A 20,201-nucleotide genomic window follows, 5' to 3' on the forward strand; every position below is an offset into this window, starting at 1 on the left:
CGAGCCCGCGGGGCTGAGCGGCCCCGCCGCCGCCGGGAGAGCCACCCAGCCGCCGGGCACCGCGTGTGGTGGGGCCGCGGCGGGCTCGGCGCTGCCCTCCGCGGGGAGCCCCGCTCCGGGGAAGGCGGCCGGCGGGAGCCGGGGGTCGGAGAAGCGAAGGGAGGGGAGTGCTCCTCTCCTTAGCCGTCCCCGGAGCCCTTTTCTTCTTCCTTCCCTTCCCATCTCCTCCTGCTCCTCCGCGTCCCGCCAGCGTGAGTCTCTGCCGGTGGGGTGGGCACCAACGCCGCCCTCCATCCCCACCCCCCAGTCATGCGGTGGCGGAGCAGGCGTCGGCGGGGGAGGACTGGAGCCGGAGAAGTCTGCTTGGCCACTGTGTTTCAGTGCCTCTCTCTCTCCTAGAGCTGCTCTGGATTGCAAAAGTGGAGGGGGGAACTGAAACGAAATTTCCCCTTCCCCCCCGACAAGCACAGGTTTAAAGGAAAAGAGGAAAAAACCCAACGCCCCAAGAAGAAAGAGCGAAACTTGAGTTAAACCCCTGCTGCCCCCCCGCCCGGCCAAGAGGGACTTGCACTGCCGCCCCGGCGCCCCGACCCCGTCCTGCGGCCGTGGGAACCGGAGCCGAGCCCCGGCGGACAGAGGTCCGGTCCCCGCTGGATGCGGCGGGGATCGGGCGATCGGCGCCCATGCACTTTCCGTTTAGGAGGAAGACAAGTAACCAAACCACGTTGTCAAACTGCTGACCCAAGGGGGAAATGAGAAGACTGTGTGAGGTATTGACCGCTCCGGGAATCGATACAACTTGTCTAATGCAACGGGGGATCGGGGGTTAAGTACATGTGAGGGAAGAGAGGATCCATTTGCCGAGAGAACGGGACAGCTACACCTTGATACCAAAAATACCCCCCCGCAGCAGCAAGCCCGGCAGCGGCAGCCGCGAGGTACGAGGCGAGGATCCAGCTCCCTGCGGACCGCCGGATCGATGACACCGTATTTGCAAAACCGGCCAATCGATCCCACTTGGCAAAACGACTGATCGATGCCAGCTTGCTCGTAAGCCGCTTGCAGAACTACCTTCTCCCCACGCCGCCCGAAGCGCCCCCCGCCTCCTGTGGGTTCCCCCCCGCCCCCACTTTCTTTTTTGTGAGGGAGAGGAGATACTTTTTTTTTCCCTCTACCCCCCGCCCCTCCTCGGGGAGTTCGGGGCCCATCGCAAATGGCTTCGTTTCCCGAGTCCGACTTCCAGATCTGCCCGCTGTGCAAGGAGATGTGCGGCTCGCCGGCTCCCCTCTCCTCCAACTCCTCCACCTCCTCGTCCTCCTCGCAGACCTCCAGCTCCTCCGGGGGCGGCGGCGGCGGCTCCTCCTGCGGGGGCCCGCCGCGGCGGCTCCACGTCCTGCCCTGCCTGCACGCCTTCTGCCGCCAGTGCCTGGAGGCGCAGCGGCACCCCGGCGCGGGGGACGCGCTCAAGCTGCGCTGCCCCATCTGCGACCAGAAGGTGGTGATCTCGGAGCCCTCGGGCATGGACGCGCTGCCCTCCTCCAACTTCCTCCTCAGCAACCTGCTGGACGTCGTCGTCGTGGCCGCCGCCGCCGACGAGCAGAAGAACGGCCGCGCCGCCGGGGCCGGTCCCGCCGCCGGTTCCGGCGCGGGAGGAGGAGGAGGGGGAGGGGGGGGCGGCGGCGGCGGTAACAACCGCCACCACGGCCGCCCGCCGCCGCCGCCGCACCGAGCCGCCGGCTCCTCGCCCGCCGCCGCTGCCGCCGCCTCGGCCGCGCCCTCCTCGACGTCGTCCTCCTCCTCCTCCTCGGGCGGCGGCGGCTCGGCCGCGCTCCTGCTGCGGCGGCCCCACAGCCGGCAGGGCGAGCCCCGCTGCAGCTCTTGCGACGAGGGCAACGCCGCCAGCTCCCGCTGCCTCGACTGCCAGGAGCACCTGTGCGACAACTGCGTGCGGGCGCACCAGCGCGTCCGGCTCACCAAGGACCACTTCATCGAGCGCTTCGCCGCCGGCCCCGCCGCCGCCGGCCCCGCCGCGCCGCTCGCCCTCAGCCCGCCCTACCCCGCCTCGCCCTACAACATCCTCTCCGTCTTCCCCGACCGGGCCAGCTACTGCCAGCACCACGACGACGAGGTGAGTAGAGGGCGCGGAATTGGGGGGGGGGGGGGCGGCCGCGCTCCCGCCCCTCGCCGGCGCCAGAGGGGACCTCACCCCGCTCCGCGCCTCGCACCCGGAGGGGCGGGCGGTGGGGACCGGCGGCCGCGGCGCTTCCTCCCCCGCGGAGGCGCTCGGGGCTTGCCGCTGGGGTTGGGTTGGGGGGTGCCCTGCCGGAGGCCGGGGCGGGGGGCGGCAGCCGCTGACGGGGGGGCGGGGGGGAGGCGTGCGGCATCCCCGGGCGCCGCCGCCCGGGAGGAGGAGGAGGAGGTGAGCCGGGCTCGGGGGGGTATTGCGAGGTGCGGGAGCCGCTGTCCCGGGAGGTGGCGGTCGGAGCCTCGGGAAGCCGCTGAGGCGGCGGGGGGCAGCGGACGCTGAGGGAGCTTGTGGGCGCGTACCGAGGGGTGGCGAGACCGTGGCGATGGAAGCGAGAAAAGTCGGGAGTACCCCAGAGTTAAGTTACTGCGTGGAATCTGCTTGGTGCTGTGTTCGGCGGGTAACTCCACCGAAGAAAGACAAAACGAATAAATATTGAAGGAAGATAACTGTAACGAGGAAAACGACTTTTTTTTTTAATATTGAAAATAGAAAGTTAGCAAAGATGTTCACCCTTGCCTGTGCTAGCTGCATCTCCTGCTCTTGGGCAACATTTTAGCTGCCTCTGTGGTGCAAATGAGAACTTGACCGATACAAAAACGGGAACCTGCTTTACGTGGTCTATTTAAAACACTTTGCTCCCAAGTTTTGTCTCTGGTGATCCTAAGTATTGTTGCACAGATCTAAAAGAGGCTGCGGCTTCTTAAGAATGTACTTGAAAGTGTCTTAAGTTTCATCGGGACGTAGCTTCTTGCTGTGAGAGTTTGAAACTTGATTTTCATCTGAAATGGGAAAATGGCGGTCTGCCGTCCCCCCCCTTCTGCTCTGGGGGTCAACGCGGGGGATTTTGCTGGAATTTTCCAGTAACTTCAGTGTTGGAGGTAGTTTCCTCCCAGTCTGAAATCGGGCAACACAACAAGCCGCTTCAGGGGGAAAAAACCTGCCTGAGGACAGGGTAGTACAAGAGTTTTCTGTGGGATGCTTGCTTAACTGATACCTGAAGGCGTTTAACCTAGTGAAATGTGGTGATGCCTTTGTCTTCAGTTTGCAAGGACGCTCTTCCTATCCTCTAATGCTGCTGTAGCTCTGAAATCGTTTTCTAGAAAGCTCTGGAAGAGCTTTTCTCAATTCTTAAAGTTGCTAGTGTCGGAGACAGTATGAATTTTGTGGAAAAGCAAAAACCTTAAAATGGCATTCGGGGGAGGTGGTGGGTTGTGCTTGAGGAGCAAGGAAGTTTAAAAATAAACACCAACAAATAAACCCAAACACAAACCAGCAACCTTGTGGCAGTTGGGCTGCTTACAGCTTTTTGTGGTATCTAAGTATCTTCCTGCTACTGAGCTTCCTAAAGTACATAAGTAATACTGAAATGCCAGAATGAAATGAAGCGCGGTGTTCTCAATAAGCTAAAAAAGCTATGCTTCTGCATTCATTTTGGAGTATGACTTTGGACTTGTGGGATGGGCTAAAAAGCTTCTAGTTCTTGTGTTCTCAGTATGACAGAACTTCTTGTTGAAGTGTGTAAAATGAGACAATGGAGGGCTGTTCGCCACAGCAGAGACTATCCAGCTTCTAAAGCAGATGTCCTTCGCCACTTGGTGAAGAGTAGCTGGGACAGGAGCTCCATGGTATTTTGTAGACTTAAAAAAAGCTTAAATTGCAAAGGGGGAAAAAGATATTCTAGCTTTGGTTAAACTGTACAGCTTTTCTAGAAGTAAATTCTTAAAAAGCTCATCAGTTTACTTTACTTACATTTTCAGCAGTGTGCTTTGAAAAGAGTGCATGTCTCTTAGGATTGGTTTTGGGTGTCCTTGTGTCCTGTAGACCTAGAAATTGTTTTAAAACAAGTGAGCATTTTCAAGCCTTCAGCTCCTGTTGAGAAAAGGCTTTTATTCTGCAAATTAATGATCTACTGCTGTTCTTGATTAGTGAGTTTAGTGTGGTTCCTTAATGTGGGTGTGCCTGATCAGTATTTGCAAGTATTTATTATATGCTCAAGGGGAAACGTTTGGGAGAGACACTGACTTGGGAACAGTTTATGCTGTAAATCTTTCTCACTTTCGCTAAAAATGTGGGCGAGGTGTACAATTTTTTTTTTTTGATAAAGGGTGGCTGCAAAACTGTGAGGGTTATTGCTTGTTTAATTCTAAGAATGCTATTTACAGCCTCATAAAAGGAACGATAATAGAAAGGCAGCCTTCCAAGAGAGTACTTCAGTGATGCACTAAGTACTTTGTTTGGCTGTCTAATAGCGTAAAAACAAACCTAAAATGCAAGGCAGGAATGGTAGCTTGGAACCTTAATATTAGTGGTCATAAACCGTAGTTCTGCTCGGTATGTAAGTGGGAAAAGCTGGTGACAGAACAGGATATTCCCTCAGACATTGATGTTGTGCAGGTAAGTTTAAGCACAGGCAGATCTCATTTGTAAGTTACTAGAATAGTAGTTCTTTTGGATGCGGAGTTCTCCTTCCCCACAATGTATCCTCCACACCCTGTTTGAGATCAGTTATAAGGAGTTTGACTCTGACCCTGTCCCTGAGGCTTTTCTGGACCAAAGCAGCTGGCTCCCTACCTCCTCACCTAGAACAAGGTAACTCCTGTTCTTCCAAGGTCACTACTTGTTGCCTTTGGTTCTGTTCCTCTTTGTTCTTTCCACTCCTCTTCCTGGGAAGCACTGACCATTCCCCATAATTTCCCTTCCTTTCACCCCCATTTTGAGACTGTCAGGTGAGGAGGGAAGTAGCATTGTGGGTGGTTACTTACTGGGTGTCTCAAGACTACAGATATGCATTGGCAAGATAAGATCAGTGCAGTTGCTCATCCTTTCAGTGTGGAGAAATGTAGATGGCAGCTCTTTACTGGTGTGTCTGGAGCAGCCTCTTTTTAGTTGAGCTGGTTCTGATGTCGGCTGAGCTGTTGACTCATGTAAAACACCAGTAACCTGTTGTGTGCTATGAGTACATACAGTCACTGACAAGAGAGAATGTTGACTGTTACTGTAGTGGCAGGCATTAAAGAAAGTGGAACTCTGAACTCTGTTTTCGGAGTGGCTAGTGCCAGCAAATACTACAACAGTGCACGAAAAGAAGGTAAACTATTCCTGGAAAAAAAACAAAACCAAGCAAAAGACAATCTTCATTGTCATAGAGGTGCTGTTGAAACCCAGTCTGGTTGCTTACTGCTTGGAACCTCACTGAGGTAAAATGCTATCAGGGCAGCTTCATCTCAGTCAGATGTTTCAAAGCATTCTACCAATGTAGCAATATTTGTGTTGCAACCCTGAAAACTTTCTTCTTTCTTTCTTCTGTTTGTTGTACGGATAGAATTACCAATATTACAGTAGTAACTAGATGTTATTGTCATAGAAGCCACTAGAATGGGACTTTAAATTTGAAAAAGATTTTTACTTTAGTCTTATCCATAATTAAATTAAATATGCTAACTGATATGTCAGTGTGCTTGATTGTCTCATCTCTCTGACTGAAAGAGCACCTCTTTTTTTCTTTTTATAGAATTCTCAATAATAGCCTGCAAACCAAACCAGATGCTTAGAAAATGTTGAAACAGCTGTGGGATACTTAGCTTGTTTGAAGCCAGGTAGTTTATACACATTTGCTGTTGCAGAAAGTGGAAGAGGCTGCAAGTCTCAAGTTAAATAGCATGGGGTTTCCTTTAGGCCAACTCTCAGATGCTACATGCTTTAGAATCACTTGGTGATAAGTGGTAGATGGTCAAAACACTTCAATAGCAGAGTTCTAACGCTTTCTAGGGAAAGTGCGGAGTTGCCAAATTCAGTCAACTTAATGGTCTGTGACCCCCTAGGTCTCATATTGCTTTACAGATTCCATTTTAGAAGTGGTTCACAGACTACAAGGCAAAACCCTGTAGCACCACAGCTCCCCTCCCACTGCAAGAAAGGACTTTAAAGTTCTCCTTCCCCTTGCCTTTAGCCACACTTTTCCTTCCTTTTGCTTGTGTTAGTTCTGGCTTTGGTCAGATTCTTCACTGATCGGATTAATTCACAAAACTCAGAAGTTTCTTGCCAGATCAGTGAGTTGAAATGGCTCATGGGGGTATCGGTGGATGTGGGTAAGACTGGCTAAAATTAGACTGCTATATTGAATTCTGGAGTTGCATATGTTCCTGAATTTATTGTCTTTTTAGACTACAAAAAAATAACACTTCGCCTTACTGTCTTACAGACTGTAAAAAAACCCCAAAAGTTCTGAAGGCTTGTGTATGTATATGGGGAGGCATTCAAACACATAACTGTCTGCTAAACTGAAAGCTACTTAGCTGGTACCTTGGCTAAACTTGCTGATTGAATTTGTATCTAAGCTGCTCTACTGCTCGGTAAATCTCTGGTTTCACAATAGGGAGCAAGCTGTCTTAACATCTCACGGGATCTCGCTTACTCCTCTGTTCTCACCAGGCTTGGTTGTGTGCACTCAGGAGATGTTTCTTTTTAGGTCAATTTAACTCGTTTCACGTGTTAGAAAACTTTTTCCCTTCTTCCTTCTTCTAGCATTGGTAGAAGTTTATTTGAATTGCAGAGGAATCTGGCCCAAACTGAATTTGTATGAGGGAGAAGGAGGAATTGTGTGGCTAGGAAGGAAGGGTAGGTTAGATATCCCTTTTGTGTAATGGCTTGCCAAAACTGCCAAGCACTGAGCTTTGTGCCATGGTGCTCTTAATGCTGTCCACCCGCATGTCTCACTGAAACAGTTGGCTAACACAAAGGGAATATGCCTGTGCCCCCACTTCTGTGTCTCTTGCTCAAGGGCTATTTATGTGAAACTGCAGTATGTGATGCAGGCTCTTGCTGTTCCTTTTTATAAGGGTTAGGGTGTTTTACCTCCTAACAAAAAATGATTAAAACTTTTAGGAGTGCATCCTGGAGGCGCTGGTAGTGACATATAATACTTCATTGTGGTGTTGCTGTTGTGGCTGCTATAGCTTCAGTTTTAGAGGCGAATGTTCACAAGAGCTAGAGAAATTCATACTTCCACTGTATCTGAGAAACTGCATATACTTCATACTGATGCATCCTTCATTTATTGTACTTACTGTGTCTTTTCTGATATCAAATGCAGGTGCCTAATCTGAAGACAGTACTTCAGATTCAGTTAGTGACACTTGTGTTTTCCTTTTTAATTTTTTCCTGGTGAAGAAAGCAGGCAGTGAGTTAATTTGTTCATATGTGGTCTATGTATTGTGGACTTAACATCTTCAGAATGATTAAGGGTTTTAATAGTCTCTTAATTTCACACTTACAAATAACGTTCAGATATCTGGTGCTAAACAGGTCACCTCATAGATTACTCTGCCTTATGTTCCTTTTAGCTGCCCCTTCCCCAGCATACCTTTAGCTCCTGGCTCTTCCCTGTATATGAAAGTATTTTATTTAACTACTTCTCTTTTCTAAGAGAATGAAAACTTTGCTGGACTTGATTGTGTCCAGTATGGTACTAATTTAAAACCTCCCCTCCTTTCCCCTGCTTTGCTGTGACTGATGTTCAAATACTCTGAACATTTTAGGGTAAATACAGCAAAGTTTGTTTTTATTTTTTTTCTCCTGGTGATAACATGATACCATTACACTACTGGCCTAATTAAACATGACTTCACATAGTTTCCAGTGAGTTAAAATCAGAAGAAACAAATGCGTTGTCTGTTAAGGACTGTGTTTACTTTGAGAACATCTTCAAAAAACCAACTGCATCAGTACAGTAGAAACTTGCAGGCTGCAGCATAGACCTCTGAGGTTATAATAACTTTCTTGAGAAAATAGGACTTGGGATGTAGATACAATAAATAGGCATGAAACTAGTCTCCTGTATACTGAGAACTTAATTTTCTTTAACTTCAGTTTTGCTAAAGCTGATGTCTTGAAGTGTATCTTATAACTTGGAGAGAGTGTCTGACTGAATTTTTGCTTCAATTTAGTGATGAAATCTTGCATTGTGTGTAGGAGTTTCTCCTTTCAGCTAAATCTTCAGAGCATGTAAATGTGCTTGCTAGACCATGCTTCCTTAGAGGAAAACTACCTAGTTCCTCTGTTTCAAAGTTAAGAAGGTATCATTCCTCTTTCAATACTGTCTTGACCCTGTCTCTTCCTAGTTTTCCTCCCATACTCCCTTCCTTCCTGCAAAGTTGTTGGTGTCTTTCCATCAGACAAAGAATCATGATGTGTTGAGAGCACAGATCTTAAGCTGTACGAACAATGCACCGAATGCAAGACTAATGTTACTACAGATAAGATTTCACAGAGGGGTTTATTGTCTTTAGCTGTAATCCACTTTCAATAGAGCAGTTACACATAAAATCTTGGATCGTAATTATATAGTACATAATTTTTAGTAATGCTTTTACCCTATCATTCTAAGTCTTAATTAAAAGTGTAGAAATACTGGATGGGAATGGGACTACCGCTTGGCAATGCAAGTATTGGTTAATGTAATGAATAGGTGTCCCTGATCCTAAAATATATTAGGCATATGTCCTTGTTCTGGTGGTTCTCATCATGAGCTCAGCTGCGGCTCCTTCTATGGGTTGTTTTCCACTTTTCCCTGGCTGTGCTTGTTGGAGGGCTATGTGGGTGGGATGGGTTTGGTTCTCTTATCTAACACATGACTCTTGTGCATCCAAATCAATTTGAAAGTCACAGGAATAGAACAAAAACATGTTAAAGAATTGGACCAATGCTAATTGCTGTTTTCTAACTTCAGTTCAAAAGCTTCTTTACTATGCAGTATCACTTGGGGACAACTTTATCTCTTCCCTTTCCCATCTTAAAGAAGAGAAATTGTGTGTGGCTAATACAGGAGTAGTACTTCTTTCCTAAAGTTCTTTTGACTCTTAAGTTACTTCTTTCTTCCTTTTCATTAACCCTCAACAAAAGAACAAAATTTTCAACTATTTAGGAACTAAAAATGCTGACGAGCTTTGAATGCTTTAGCTGTTCAGTATGAAAAGGAGTAAAACTCAGTACCCACAGATGAGGTTTATGAATGTTCTATTCTGCCTCTTGGATATGTGTGCAATACTGGCATCTTCCTCACAAGAATGAATTCATAGTTACACGTTCAGCTGTAAGAAATAAGAGCTCCATTCCTGTTATCTCACTTGAGTGTGTAACATGCACTTCTAAAACTTCAGATAGTGAGCTGCTTGGATAGGATGATGTCTGGTCAGCGGTTTTCCTACATATGTAGGTGAAAAATTTTTGAAGTGACTAAGATTTGAACAGGAAACTTTAAATGAGAAGCTTATTGTTTTATGACTCTGTGTACTTTGTGCTATTATGCCTCTGCACTGGTGCTGACTTGAGAGAAAATGGCTTACCTTTCAGCCATAGGTAGGTAACTTGAGGCAATCTCTAAACTTGTCTCACTAGCAATGGGTGCAAGTCACTTTTCAGAGTTGAATATTTAAAATTTTAGGGACTGTGAGGTATGTCTTCAGTGCTGTAGTGGAAATGGTCTCTACTGAACAAGGAAATGTGAAATACCTTAAACTTGCTTCCGAAATGGACAGATTAATCCAACCAAAGGCTACTGTTGTCCTGTTGTTACCTCAGTAGTTATGTTTTACTCCTATTTGTTACTATGATATAATCTTTACTAAGATCACACAAATAATCACCAAGGCTGCTCAGTACCAGTACTTTCCAGGATTGGCGAAATAGCAACTGCCTGGCCTTGGATCTCAGTGCTTTGGGGGGAGAAGGGTCCTTTAGTGAGGTAAAGGTAATAACTAAACTTGTGTTTCAGCATTTTCCCTTTAATGTTGGTCTCAGTGCATAACCAAAATATTTAAAGGTATTTTATTTAAAGGTATATTAGTCACATTTGCTAAACCTTATCTTTTCTAGTTACTTGCTTGTATTACATGCTCATTCCATACATTTTGTGAATAGCCAGTGTTGTTACAAACTACCATCTACTATAAATATTTCCTTTTCCTCGTTGAGGTATTGTAAATGTAGAGAACTAACAAATGCTGTGTTTGGCTGGATTAAAAGGCTGTCAGGGACCTGACATTCAGAAATCAAACTTCAACAGAATTCTCAGATGCTAATGTTAAGAGTTTGTTGCTGTATCTTCCCCTTGTCCCATGTTGGGTTGTGTGGGTTCTGTTTGCATGTTTAGGTACTTGCTGTCCAGAGTGGCAGGCACATGCTAGAAGACAAATACTATACAGGCTATTGTTCAGCTGCTCTTGGTTAACAAAAGGCAAACTATTATTTAGGGGAAAACATCAGCTATCAAACTTCAAATCCTCCCATGTTCCCTTTCCCTTCAGTTCGGTGGTTCTTATTACTCATGCCATTCACACTTGTCAGACAGTTAGGTGTACAATATAAAAATCCCTAGCCTTAAATCTTCGGTGCAAGCAAAGCTTGAAAGCTTGTCTGCATTATGGCTGCCTTAAGCTTTGTAATCCAACCTAGTGCTGCAAAAAGGGGCCAGAGAATGCTGCTGTCTTATGTGAGGGCTGGTAGCGTGGTCTGCGAATTGCCAGTGAACTAGTCGGTACTGGTCCCTGTTGCCTGACAAGGTTTACTATTCCTCAGCTTCTGTAACCTTGGGTAATGCCATGTCAGGTGATTGAGGGTGTAAGAGATAACGATCAGATAGCTTCTAGGGGCTTGCTGTTGCTGTGTCTTTCTGTGGTTTGGAAGTCAACTATATAGTTCTGAAATATTTTAGTAAGTGCCTGTATACGTGAAGCAGAATGACTGTGTTACTTTGAGGAAAAACTTGTTAGAGAATGGAAAGAATCATCGTGCCTCCCTCCGAGCCTCCTTTTTTCTTTAGAAGCAATGCTGGTAAAGAGTTAAATTTCACCCCCCTGCAGCACACCCCGCCCCCACTGCTATATATGGTGTGCCCAAAGGCACTGGAGATTTAATACATTGAAGTTGGAGCGTGAAGGGGGTCTGCAGGCTGCTAGACAAAGTCACTCAAATTTCAAGAATACTTGATCCATACAAGGATGTTACTTGAGAAAGGCATGAGTTCTCTGTAAGAAACTGGTTGCCAAATGAGCCGGCTGAGTGTGTCCTTAAACGCAGTTTTTGCGGCTAGATGAGAAAATTGGAAACCAGTTTTTCTGTAATTGATGACTGATAAGCCAGCTAAAGTTGTTGTGAGAACCATCTCCTTTCAGAGAACAATGGTTATTTGTAGGGGAAGATGAAAATTGTGATTCTCCTACTGAAGTGCTTGCAAGTTATAGAAACTATTGTGCAGATAACTAAATTATCTATTGTATCATATTGAATTGACTGAACAAATGGTAAATATAACTTCTGCCCCTCCAGTTACAGTAGAAGCAGCTGTAATGTTGCAGTGGTGTCCCAACACGATGCATTTGGTGTCAACTTCAGTTAAAGGCTTTTAAACATAGAAGAGGGACAGTTTATGAAAAAATAAAAGCAAAAATAATAATAATTAAAAAAAAAACAACCTAAAAAACCCCCAGAACTGGAAATGTCAGGCAGTGGTCTGGAGTGGATTCTACCCTGAAGGAAATAACAACCAACCAAACAACAATGAAACAGGGAATTGGAGCAGATGAAGTACAAATGAATTACTGGAACACTGAGGTCCCAGTGTTCCTTCCCAGCACTGCTTTTGTACTTAATAAAATGGTAACAGGGGGAGGATGTAATACTCTTCTTGCTGCTTTCCCTGTTGTACTTAATACCATTATGAGGGGGTGGGTGGAATAACTGCCCCATCCCAATATCATGGAAGCAGTGATAAGATTAGAACTAGGAATTAGATCAGGGTTATAAATGGTGGCTGTTGACAGTGTCCCAAAAGGTAACAGCATGCCCTTTTCTTAGAGTGAAGGTGTCTGCTTTCTTCATTCTAGACAAGATGTATTTAAATTGACAGCATTGTTTCATTATAGTTCTTGCTCTCTTATAGCATTACTTATTTTTTTTTTTTTTCCAAGGACTCTGAGCCTCTTTCTAGAGCAGAGACAACTAATGTATGACCCTTTGAGGGATACAGAAAGCTGTTGTTGAAGCATGGCTTGCTTGCTTGAGTTACCCTCAATGGTGGTTGGTGGGATGGTTAGTATGGAGGTTAGAGTGCAGTCTAGGCAGGCTGGTGTGAGTGGAAGTAAGCTTTTGGAGGGTCTTGAGCTGACTTCCTCTGCATAGTGGCATGCTGCTGGAGGGCTGTCTGCTCCAAACCTCAGGCCACTCTTGAGAGGTGCTCTTCCCAATGACAGACTGCACACAAATGCATATAGATTTGATATACTTGATGGGATAAGTTTAAGACAATTGTGACTTGTCAAAATAAACATGATTTTATCTTCATGTTACTGCCTTTCTGGCAAAGGTGATGTTTATCCCATCTTTGCATCTTGTCAAAAAGTAGTTCAGTAAAGTACCTCTGAATCTGAACTGTTACTGTCTAAACAGCAGCAGCTGTGTCAAGCCAGCCTAACTTCTTTGTCTCTGTACCAAAGACAAGTAGAAATACCCCAGGGCAATGTTCATATGAGCCTGAAGGGGGTGGGGACTTCCATTCTGAGTGGCTTATGCTTGAAATAATTTCAGGGAGCTATTTAATTGTATGTGATGCTGCTAGTTACAATTAAAATTTCTTTATGGTCTAGGAAGATAGGCCTTCCAGAGAACCACTAGAGAGATTCTGGAAGTTCTGAAGCACTGCAATGTAAATTAGCATAGTGTGTACATTCATTTCCCCTTGCATGAGCCGCTGCATTGATGGGATATAGGTAAGTCAGCATGTCTTTGCAAAGACTGGAGTAGCTGCGTTCTATGGCTGGCCGCTTAAGCTTGTAGTGGCATACTGTACACTCTGGCTTGGAGTAGATCCAAAGCTCTTCTTTCACCTGGACACTTCCTTGTCAGTTCTTTCATTACTTTTCCTATGCCTCACAAGTCAGTGAAGTGAGTTCAAGTAGTACGTGATTACTGACAGTAGTTACTAGTGTCTCTATCATGGTCTCTTAGTAACAATGCCCAAAAACTTTCCAAGTTGAGAGTAGAAATGGGAGAACCTTAGTTTAAAAGTACAGGTGTTACCTTTACAAAATGAAACAAATCACCTTGAACCGTTCCTTCATTTAATAGTTTCATTTTCATCTCTCAGTCCTTAGATGCTGCAAGCAATTGAATTTTATTTATCTATGGAAAGGACCACAATTTTTATAGTCATAGAAGTCATTTAGAGTGTTAAAACTACTGACTAGCTTTATTTTAATTGGTTTCCCATTTGTTCATCTAGCCACAAAAACTTTGTGGAGGACTTACTCAGCTGACTTATTTGACAACCAGTTTCTTGCAGAGGAGTCATGCTTTTCCAGTAACATCCTTGTAAATACAATTTAAGGTTAGCGTTTTCGTTCATATATGATGTCACTTCTGAAACCTATTCTTGATGCCAGCTTATGCCATTCAGCAAAGAACAGGGCTGCTAAGGAACTCAAGCTGATGAAACCCCTCAATGGTGTGGACTTTAAGCAGGGTCCAGGCACAGAAAGTTGCATTCATTATAGGGGGAGGGAGGTAGTGTTTGATATGCAGGCAAAGGAAGGTGGCTTACACAGAACCCAGCTAGTTGCCTCACTAGCCTTGGCACAGGTATCCCTTGTCATCTAAATCTGCATTTCCTTTCTGCTACAGCCCCCTTCAGACAGCCTGTGTTCTGTATCTGATCCCTTTCCACACTGATCAGCAACAAGTAGCAGGGTGAACTGGCTCTAATCTAAGAGGAAGGAAGCCAGTGCCAGGCTGGCTGAAATTGCTGGACAATGGAGGCAGCAAGACCCTGCAGCTGAAGATGCTGTAGGGAAGAAGGAGGAAAAAAGTACCGAAGTTCCTTTTCTCTTGTCCAAACCTGTTAATCTCTTCTCCTTCCCCAGCTCTGCCTTAAATCTTAACAACCCAAACTTTGAAAGGGAATTAAATAACTTGGATGCTTTGAATGAATTTTTGGTTAAAGCCATATTTCTGCTTTTCTTTATAAAGCATTCTTGTGACTAAACATCTCACTTGTAATTTGTCTTCCTTTTTCTGTTAGTGCAAGTCTCTGTCTAAACATGGCGCATGTGTTCGTTCTTCTCAGCTGTTTAGTAATATGCTTTTTCTGTTGCTATTCATTTGTCTTCATTGTATATTGTCAGTATACCTACATAAACATAATTTTTATATACTATTTATGAGGGTTTGGCTAGCATAGTAAGACTGACTTATTCTTTTTCCTAAATGAAAGATAAGTCTTGGCAGTTAATCAATCTAGCAATAATGTATTGAACCAGTATCCTGTCAGAACTGCTGTTTTGTTTTCACCAGTGTTCAATACAGCTGTTTCAGGAAAAAAACCATGGAAAGCTGTATAGTTCTAGAGTAACTGGTCCACAATATGTCCTTTCATTCCAATTTGTATCTAAAATTATCATGAGGAAGCCTTGAAGATGTCCTGTCTTACACACTTTAACCTTAGTTTTATAATACGGACCAACAGAAAAAAACATGGTCTAAACTGAAAATATCATATAATGCATGAAATTTAATACCATCTTGGCTAGAGCAGAAGACAGAATTTTCATCAATGCTTTTATTGTATGAAGTTTAAATTAATTTAATGCCATCAAAGGAGGAAACAAAAGGAAACACTTCTCATAAGCTAGCGGATAGATTGGAAAGAGGAAGTGTTGTGTATTAAAACAAACACCAAAATAAAAAAATAGAATAGTGCTAGCTCCCAGCTGAGATTATGATGTGCTATCCAAATATGCTATCAGCAGGTGAGAGACTCCCTGAATTGGTACGCTGTCTTGGAAATCTTGTTTACTCTTCCAGGTATTCCTCAGCATATGAGAACACAGTGTTACCTTCTTGCAGAATTCAAGTGCATTTGTCTATGGCTTACCTTGGGAAGGAAATCTGACAAACTACTCATTATAATGAGTATAATATCATTATAATTCTATTCTAGTTGTCTGTTCTTGAGGAACTGACAGAATTTAGTTTATTCCTTGCTTTGAGAACAATTATCTCATTCTATGTTGTGGCTTATGTTTTTACTACAAAACTTGCTGGTACGATTTTTCCTGTGGTGTGTGTAAAGACATCGTTGCCAGCTGTATTAGCAGATTCTCGTTTTGGAAACAGATTGGCAATTTTCCATTTGGCTCCTGTGGCAGAGATGCTTTGACAGACAGATATATAGTCCCTTGCCCTAAGGAGGGAAGTAGGGGAAAATAATCCAAGGTGACTTCCACAGCTGTAAACCTAGTAAACTGTTTTGGATGCATATATTCTAATGAAGTAGCACATGTCTTCGAGCAACATGATGTGAAAAGATATAAAATACTACACTTGTGATCTAAGAAAGCAAACTCCTCTTCAGAGACCCCCTGTCTGACCCAGGCAAACTGCTGCCAGCAGTTCACTAGGAGCAAATGGCTGTTGTTGAAAGATACTCTCCTAAATCAGTGAGAGTCTGAATATCGTGGTGTGTGGGTTGTTTTTCCCCATTTCATGTATCTGTTTTTCTCCAAGCAGGGGAGACATTCCTGCTGAATATGTATGCCATGGCTCTTTTCCTGCTACAACTAGGTAGAAATGCTTTCAGAATGAAAGATCTTTATAAACCAAAGTTTAAACAAACAAAAAGAAACAAAACTAGCCAAACAAATTCTCAAAACACCCAGCTCTCATGTGGTCAAAGAAGCCACTTCTTGGAGTAAGCTGACTTGTTTCATGTTTGATCCCATATGGAGTTACGGAGGGAAACCATTCCTTGAGTGCTTTTGTTAAATAAAGCTGTTGCCATGAATTAAGCAACACTGCCCTGGAATGTTTCTGATCATGGTCTTGCAGAGCTTGTGACCTTTGCACTGAACATGTGAACTGAAACTTCATCTTCCAGTGTTCAATAACCATGTTAAAAATTCAGAGGTGAGGCAGTCTTGGGATTTCCTTAGGCTAGCTTAAATGCCAAGTGAAATTTAAGTACTGATTTATACAGTTACTCTTTCTTTTTTGTAAATCTAAGTCAAATTGAAAAAGCTAAAATACTTATTCTGAAGCTGAGAATTCTTTGTCAAGATAAAAAAAACCTGCATAGACTCTTATAGTGCTTTCGTTTATGCTTACTAACCACTAAAATATTGCCACCTTCTTGTCTAGAAGCATCCAATTATTATTAATCCAGACGTTTGTAGCAGTATACTACTGCTGCTACTTAAAGCAATTGCTTTAACCAAGAACTGGATGTAGCGCCTGAAGAGGCTATTCAGTTTAACTGGGCTGCAGCTGAAAGGGGGAGAGGAACAGTTTAAAATCTGTGCCTCTTGCAGTATATCACTGTTTGCCACTGGACTTCCTACCCTACTAGAATGCTATAAACAATTAGTAATTTTCTTGTTTACCAGACAGAAACACTGCCACCTCTTGGCTAGTCTTTGTCCTGACCTTTTTAAAAATACTTATTTCTTGTGATGTTTTCTGATGCTGTGCTTCTGAATAATCAGGTGGTTGTGTGGCGAAAGTCTTAATATTGCATACTCTGTAGACCTGAGATTTTGTATGAAAGTCTAAATCATTTACTGATTTCTTTCTTGGAACAGAAGGAAGAGGGGGTACTACTTGGTTCAGTGACTCAACTTTCTGATCCATCTCTCTCTATACCTCCCTTAAAAATATACTAGGCTAAGATGAGCTTCTGTCCTTGTTAGGTTAGCTAACCAGACAATTAGGCAGCACAAGGGGATTCAGCCTTTATGCTCTAAAAAGGGATTGACAAAATATTTCCTACTGATCTTAGTTTTGACCAAATTGAAATAAACAATGTTGATCAAATACTGAATTCGCAGAGTTGGGGAAAGGCTCATGTTGGGTTCTGACCATGTTCATGATAGTTTTAGTGAAGCTGCCTTGAAGGGCTGTTTAAAATATTGCAGCTATTGTATGGGGTTATAATAATTAACCCTTAATTCTCAAAGATTTCCCAATTGAGAGGGAAGTTCTGATTCTACCCAAATGCCTTTTCTTGCTGTAAGCAGCCTTGTCTTTTCCTATAAGTATCCAGTGTTGTCCTAGCCAAGTGTTAGGTTGCACAGTGAACCTTATTACTGAGAACGCACAGAGAAGAGTGACTTCTTCAGCCATGTCAACCTGCCAAATATGAAGCCAGCCTTGAGGAACACCCCTGATGCTGGCTTTTACTCTAACAAGCCAATCCAACGGAGTGCTGGGAAGACTTCCTGCTGAAAACATGCCCAAGTGAGAGGGAAGTCTGACTTGCCACTTCTTAGAGGACTTTTCCTGAAGAACAGCTCTGGTGCAGTCAGTAGCACCCCTATCCCAAAGGGCTGTAATACCAGTTAGTGCAATCCCCACCCCAAGCAACAAGTTTTAGTGGAGTGCAGAAACTTGAGACAGAGACAAGGTGCTTAGAGAACATGAGAGGACTTCAGTGGTTGAGTAGGATTGTCAGGATGGTAACAACATCCTGACTTCTATATTGGCAAATGGAATTAATTTCTTGATGTGTAATTTAAGCTCTATGATGGGAATAGAGGATCTGGGTTTCCAGCATCTGTTCAGAAGTTGCAGCTCTAAACCCTTTCCCAAAGGTGGTCTCCTTACACCAGCCCCTTCAAGTGTGGAAGTGGGAGGTCATAGTGGGTGGAGAAGTGACTTGGCTCTGTTATTTATATCCTTATTGTATACACCTCTCAAAATGAAGCAGGTGTAAAAATGAATGGGCTTCTAAGTCTGACTTCTGGGATGGTGGTCTGGAGTCTTTCTGGGAGCTGTTCAGCTTTATAGAGCAGAACCTGAGTGGCCCAAGAGAGAACAAGGGTGAGCCTGGCTTCCTCATCAGTAGTGGGGGGTGTGGTGTGTGTCTGGGGTGCCAGTCTGTGCTCCAGTGGCTCTTATTTCATATCACTAAATTATTTATTCCGAGTTAAAAAAAATGAGGACTCACTCTTGTATTACTGCAGTACAAACTAGAAAATAAGCTGGAGTTGCTTAAAGACTTACTGTAGCCATAGCAAATAAGGTTTTACTCTGCAAGCTATGTGCTTCCTTTTTACAGAGTGGGGAAATAGAAAAGGCTGAAAGATAGTAGACAAGCTTTACAAAGCCTTTTCTTGCATCTTGACTTTTTGTAAGCACCATTAGTTGTCTAGCTTTGAATTGTATGGTTTAGACCTCTGAAATTTCATTTGTGGATTTAAATGGCAAGTAATATGACAGTCCCAGAGATTTTTAAAAAATGTTGTTCAGAAAAAAACCCCTCTGTGTTTATAGTTTTGATGGCATGCAGATTAAAGGTGTATTGTGCTGATGCTGTGTCATTAATAAAACTGCTATTTAGTGTCTATTTTCCAGCATCCTTATTATTGCAGAGTCAGTCATACTGCATAAGCAGTAATGACTGATTTTTAAAATGGAGGCTTGCTGGAGGGAGGAAGGATGGGCAAATACGATGCATTGAAAATTACTGGAAAACGGTAATCTTCAGAAGTGTTTTTGTAGTGGCAGATTCATTAGGATAAAATACTAACTGAATCGTTCTGGCTAATTTGTGATAAAAGTGAACAGATGATGGAGACTTCGGAATTGCTTGCAGCTATTACGATGGCTGAGTATTTTGAATGGAAGAACAAAAACCTACCTTTAGATTTGTTCGGTCTTTTTGGCAAAGCTTAAGAGTTTTTAACATCTCAAAACATGTTTGACCTCCCCACCCTTAAGCCATTTTGACACTCTTTACCATTGCATTTCAACAGGAAAGAAAGATCCTTTTTATAGCCAAATGGCTTCCTCCTTCTCTTGTCCCTCTTTTCCCTTCCATCCCCCACCCCAGAGTGCCTTTTTAGTGCTCAGGCTTCAGCTGCTGCCTGGATACTGGCTACATCTGTCTTGTTTAGATGGTCCTAAGGAAAAACAGCACAGAATGTGACCGGAGGGCCAACAACAAGATACCTTTCTCTTCAAAGTTGAAAGGAAGCCCTGCACTTGCTTCTGTTTTCCTAAACTGTTTTTAAATCAATCATGGCTAGGGCTGGTAAATGGAGGAAGGCTCTTTCCTCCCTCTCTGAAATGGTCAAAATCCAAAACATTTGAAAAGTCTAACGAGTTAAATATGGTGGTGTTCACAGGACTGTTTCCCCTTGTACAACTTCCAGTTTGATGAAATAAACTCATTTTATGGGCTCTTGCTTTGAGACAGCCATTGGGAAAAGTTTCAAAAAGGATAGTGTTGCTCTGGGTGGAATTTGGAGGCTTGCAACTCCATAAAAATGCTTGCACTGACAGCAGACTGGGCTTTTGTACTTGCATTAAAAGGGACCACATTAAAAACTGATTTTGGGTCTGAGCAGTGCTTGATGTTTTGTGGGGATTGTGGTGTAAAAGATGGTGACTGTCAAGGAAAGACTAATTATGTGGGGCAGATAGAAGACAGTGTAGTTCCTATTTTGAGGGGAATTTTCTGACAAAGTGCAGGATGAAGGGTGGATCAATGGCAATCTATGCTAGTCAAGAACAGTGTTAAACTTGTGGGATGGTGGTTCTGTTTTTTAAAGGTTAATCACCTTTCAGGGAGGAGAGCAATGTGACTTGATCCTGTTCATAAAATTCATCTATAGTTGAAATGGATTTGCCCTTGTGATGGTATCTTGTTACACACAAAATAGGAGGAGAGCGTCTTAAAACATCAGCATGTTCTCATGCATTTACATCACAACCTGTGTGTGTCTGGCTGTTGTGAGGTGCTAGCTTTTGGTTAGCAGTCAGTCCCTTTACCACCCCCCACCCTGGGTAATGTGTATTACAATGAACTGCAGGGAACAGAGGAGAAACAAATGGCAGCAGAAGAAATGGCTCTTGTAAGAATTCATGTTACCCCTTATTTTAATAATGGTCACTACTAGTTTTACCTGTT

General features: G+C 44.0%; 1 protein-coding gene across 2 annotated transcripts in view; it reads left to right on the top strand.

Annotated features, from left to right (window-relative positions):
• The first annotated feature begins 1,213 nt into the window (after positions 1–1,213).
• Positions 1,214–20,201, top strand: part of TRIM71 (tripartite motif containing 71) — a 56,331-nt gene continuing 37,343 nt past the window's right edge. Inside the window, exons 1-2 of one of the 2 annotated variants that reach the window (XM_074891732.1) lie at positions 1,214–1,625; positions 1,668–2,128. In XM_074891732.1, coding sequence (XP_074747833.1) covers positions 1,214–1,625; positions 1,668–2,128 — 873 coding nt within the window. Of the gene's footprint in view, positions 2,129–20,201 lie in introns of both variants that reach the window. The other variant, XM_074891731.1, reaches the window with a different exon arrangement.

The sequence above is a fragment of the Strix uralensis genome, chromosome 1, assembly GCF_047716275.1.
Source record: "Strix uralensis isolate ZFMK-TIS-50842 chromosome 1, bStrUra1, whole genome shotgun sequence".
NCBI lineage: Eukaryota > Metazoa > Chordata > Aves > Strigiformes > Strigidae > Strix > Strix uralensis.